Here is a 3,715-nt window from a genome sequence, read left to right as displayed (position 1 = left end):
CAGCCAGGGGAGCTGCAGCACAACTGGAAAAAGTTTGCAGTGCAGTCATGGTCCTGGGTGCAGCCAGGGTTCCTTGAGGACAGGCTGGGTTCCCGTAGCTGTTAGGAGCCAAGTGCCTGTGCTGGGCCCCATCCTGCCCCTCTGGGGCTATAGCACCAGCCCAGGGACTAAACCCATGCTGGGAAGCAGCAGCAGCTGCCTCTACCCCCATGGCTGTAGTGGAGCCCAACACAAGGGGTACCCAAGGGGGCTCTCCCCTCCAGAAGCAGCCAGACCCCTTCTTGCAGGTGCAACTGCTGCGCAAGGCACCAAGAGGGCAAAAGGCTGTAAGGGGATGTGGGCACTGCAGCTCCCACTGCTGCTGCAGCACGGGGCTAGCCCCGGCGCTTGCTCCCTGCTTACTTGGCCAGCATCAGTGCTTGGGAAAATGAGAAGCCAAGGAGGGCCACAGAGAACCCGGGATGCTCCAGCCCATGGCCTGGCCTGCAGTGCTTGGCCTGGGCAGAGCAGGGCTTTCCTGAGGCTGCCATGAACTGCTGCTCCCCTTCCCCAGGGCTATCCTGTACTCCTCCCAGAGGGCAAAGATTTGGGCAAATCTCTGTCTCTCTCCTCCCCTCCTATTGTTTCACAGCCTCCTGCCTGCACCCCAGCCCCAGGGCAGGTTAACACCACCCTGGTCACTCTGCAGCACCCAGCAGATGCCACTTCTGGCCTCAATTCTGCTTCAGAAAAACAAACTGGCATTGCAGAGATGCTTTAGCAGAATATTTATTCAATGCCATAGTGAAGAGCAAAACTCAGTACAAACATAACCCCTCAGTGCCTTGCTCACCGCTACGCCGAGCCAAGGAAGAAGAGATTTCACAATCTTGGGAGAGGAGGAAGGAAGGCAGAGGCTGTTCCTTTGCTGTGTGACTGGACAAGGATGTGGGTCCTGTGTACGCACACACACACACAAGGGGACTCCCTTGGTTCTGGAAGTCCTACAATGACAGAAAACCTGAGTACAAGGGTTTTGGATAAAGCCACGGGCCCCTCCTGGGGCAGAGCAGAACAAGAGTACAAACCCTCCCACCAAGGGCTGCAGGAGCTGGTAAAGCCATCAGTGCAAATCAGGATGGGATCTGCTACCTCCCTTGAGTCTGTCTGCAACCCACGGCTGTGAGTGGCACAGACAGCTGCCCCCATGCTCCCAGGGGAGTCCCAAAACGCCTCCCCCAGGCCCTGGCAGGGACGTGGCTCCTCTCCAGACGCAGCCCAGAGCCCAGCTCCCAGGAGTGACTGCAGCTCCTGGGGTCGCTGCCAGCCCCAGCCATGCCAGCCAAGCCAAGATTAGGAGCATAATTTTAGACTCTTACATCTGGGTACCTGCCGGAGGGAGAAAAGCCTCAGGGACAGACACACATAGTAAACACCACTGAGTTTGCAATTGCTTCAAGTGAGGCAGCTCCACCATCAGAGGCATCCCTGGGAGGAGCTGATCACCAAACCCACGGCAAGCCAGCCCCGGTGGAAGGAAGCTTATTCAACTGTTGCTTCAGGCAGAGGAGGGCTGCATTCCCCCGGCTGCCTGTGGGTGAACACCCGCAGCCACCCACGGTTGCCCACACCACTGAGAATAAACCAAGAGAAGCTAAAGTGTCACGACTCAAGTAGCGTGGGTGGGAGGTGACCATGAGACCTGCCAGCCATCCTCACGGCTGCCCCAGGGAGGGACAGCAGATCCCCTAGAATAAATACGTTACTCATGCCATAGCTTATTTAAGTGCTACGTTGCAGAGGAAGACAGAGGCAATGCCAGCACCGTGTCACCACCAGCCCTCCCCGCTCTCAAGGTTGGACACTGGTGATACTGACACGTAGCTGCGCTAACAGGAGGCATCACCAGGGAACTGGCTGCGCCCCTGGGGGTCACACCAGACACCAGCCAGGCCCCCACCCAGTCCTGCCTCCCCCCTACTCTCCCCTCCCTGCTGCCCCCCAGGGCCACGACACCCCATGGGAGGAGACATTCGGCCATTGCCCAGCAGCCAGACGAGTTGCCCGTGGAGGTTTGGGACAAACAAACGTTAATAAAACTACTATTTTAATAGAGTCCTGCAGTAAGGCAGCACAGCACTGTACCATGGCTTCTGCCAAGTGCTCTGCAGCCGGTAGCTCTCAGCGAGGTCAGCCACGTCCCAGGCTCACACAGTACAAATGCTGGAAACACGTCTCAGCCTGGTTTTGGAGACCAAAGCTCACCTAGAGAGAGAGCTGTGACCAAGTAGCAGCGTTCGTGAGAAGCTGTGGGGAGCCCACCCTGCAGTGACCAGCTCAGGCTGCTGCCCGCCAGGCCCAGGAACAGGCCCTTGGCTCTTACGTTCTGTCTTTGAAGCAGATGCTCCAAGGAGGAAGCAATTCCCACTACTGGGGTCCCTCCTGACTCGGCAGATGGGATTCGCATGCCCAGAGCTCATCTCTGTTGTGCAGGGCTCAAAGCTCTGCAAGCTCCAGAGGAGGTGGCTGCAGTGAGGAAGCTGCAGGAGCCGGTGTACCTGGGTTCAGCTTTTCTGGTTCATGAGCCAGGAGAAGAGCAGTTTTCTGGGCCTGGGCTTCCTGGCCTGCTGGACACGCACGGCACGAGGGGAGCGCCACACCTTGATGGTGGTGTCGTCGCTGGCTGTCAGGAGCAGCTCCTGCTCCACCGGGCTGAATGCCACGGAGTTGACCACATTGTCGTGTTGCAGTTTGGCCAGGCAGATGTTATAGTGCCGGTCCCAGATTTAGCCATGACGATCCTCTGCCCCACTGCAGCCAACAAGGCACTGGTAAGGACATCACCCCAGCAGCCGTAATAACCTGCTGCTGCCACCCACGAGCTTCGACCGGAGCAGGTCAGCTCCTGCTGGGATCCAGAGCCCGCTTGTCCTGCCCCATAGCACCTGCTGCTTGCAGCCCCCAAGAAGGGCGTTTTCCACCCGCTGCCAAACATGCTCCAGCCCCAAATTTCCCCTTTCCACCGATTTCACAACAGGACCAGGGCGGGGAGCTCTGATTCAGTCCTTCTGTCCTTTACAACCCTCCCGTTTCCTGCTCTGCTCACAGCACAGAGGAGTTCCCAGCACATAGATCAGCCCTGCTTGCACAAGCTGTCCCACAGCGACAGCCCCGAGGCCCTCCCAGACGCAGGGTCAGGACCCTGCCCACCCACATCACCACGCACCTTGCCACAAAGTCCCTGCTGACGTCCAGGAAGATGAAGAAGCACTCCTCGTTGGGTGTGTAGGCCCGATGCGCGCGGAGGGCTCTTTTCACCTCCTTCATTGTCTTCAGGTCGAACACGTGCAGATCGATCTCCTCGGCGATGGGGGGTGGCTGCATTGGGTCGGAGATGATGCAGTCCCGAGGCCAGGCACGGCTGTTCACGTACAGGTACCTTGGGAAGGGAGCAGAGGGGTTACCCCACACCTCACTGTAAATGCACAGCACAGTCAGGCAGGGCAGGGACCGAGCAGTTTCTCTGGTCCTTCGCAAGCCTGCAGCTCTGCTCACCAAAATCCAGGCTGAAACGTGGGAGCGCACTGCTGAAACACTTCTTGCCGTGTTTGGAAAAGAAAGGGCCACCCCAGGTGGGAAGGTGGGCCCTAGGGGCGAGGTTGCGCCTCTTTAATCCCATTAAAACCAACTTTAAGGATGGTGGTGTGTCACAGTTTAACCCCAGTGGCAGCTCAGC

General features: G+C 58.3%; 1 protein-coding gene across 1 annotated transcript in view; it reads right to left on the bottom strand.

Annotated features, from left to right (window-relative positions):
• Positions 1 to 60: 60 nt before the first annotated feature.
• The window catches only part of FBXW5 (F-box and WD repeat domain containing 5), a gene marked incomplete at its 5' end in the record, with an annotated part of 12,774 nt that continues 9,119 nt past the window's right edge, over positions 61 to 3,715 (bottom strand). The window contains 2 exon segments of the mRNA XM_035891870.1: positions 61 to 2,790; positions 3,206 to 3,418. Coding sequence (XP_035747763.1) covers positions 2,544 to 2,790; positions 3,206 to 3,418 — 460 coding nt within the window.

The sequence above is a fragment of the Egretta garzetta genome, unplaced genomic scaffold (genome assembly GCF_000687185.1).
Source record: "Egretta garzetta isolate BGI_Z169 unplaced genomic scaffold, ASM68718v1 scaffold143, whole genome shotgun sequence".
Taxonomy (NCBI): domain Eukaryota; kingdom Metazoa; phylum Chordata; class Aves; order Pelecaniformes; family Ardeidae; genus Egretta; species Egretta garzetta.
This window is presented reverse-complemented; position numbering and strand designations above follow the sequence as displayed.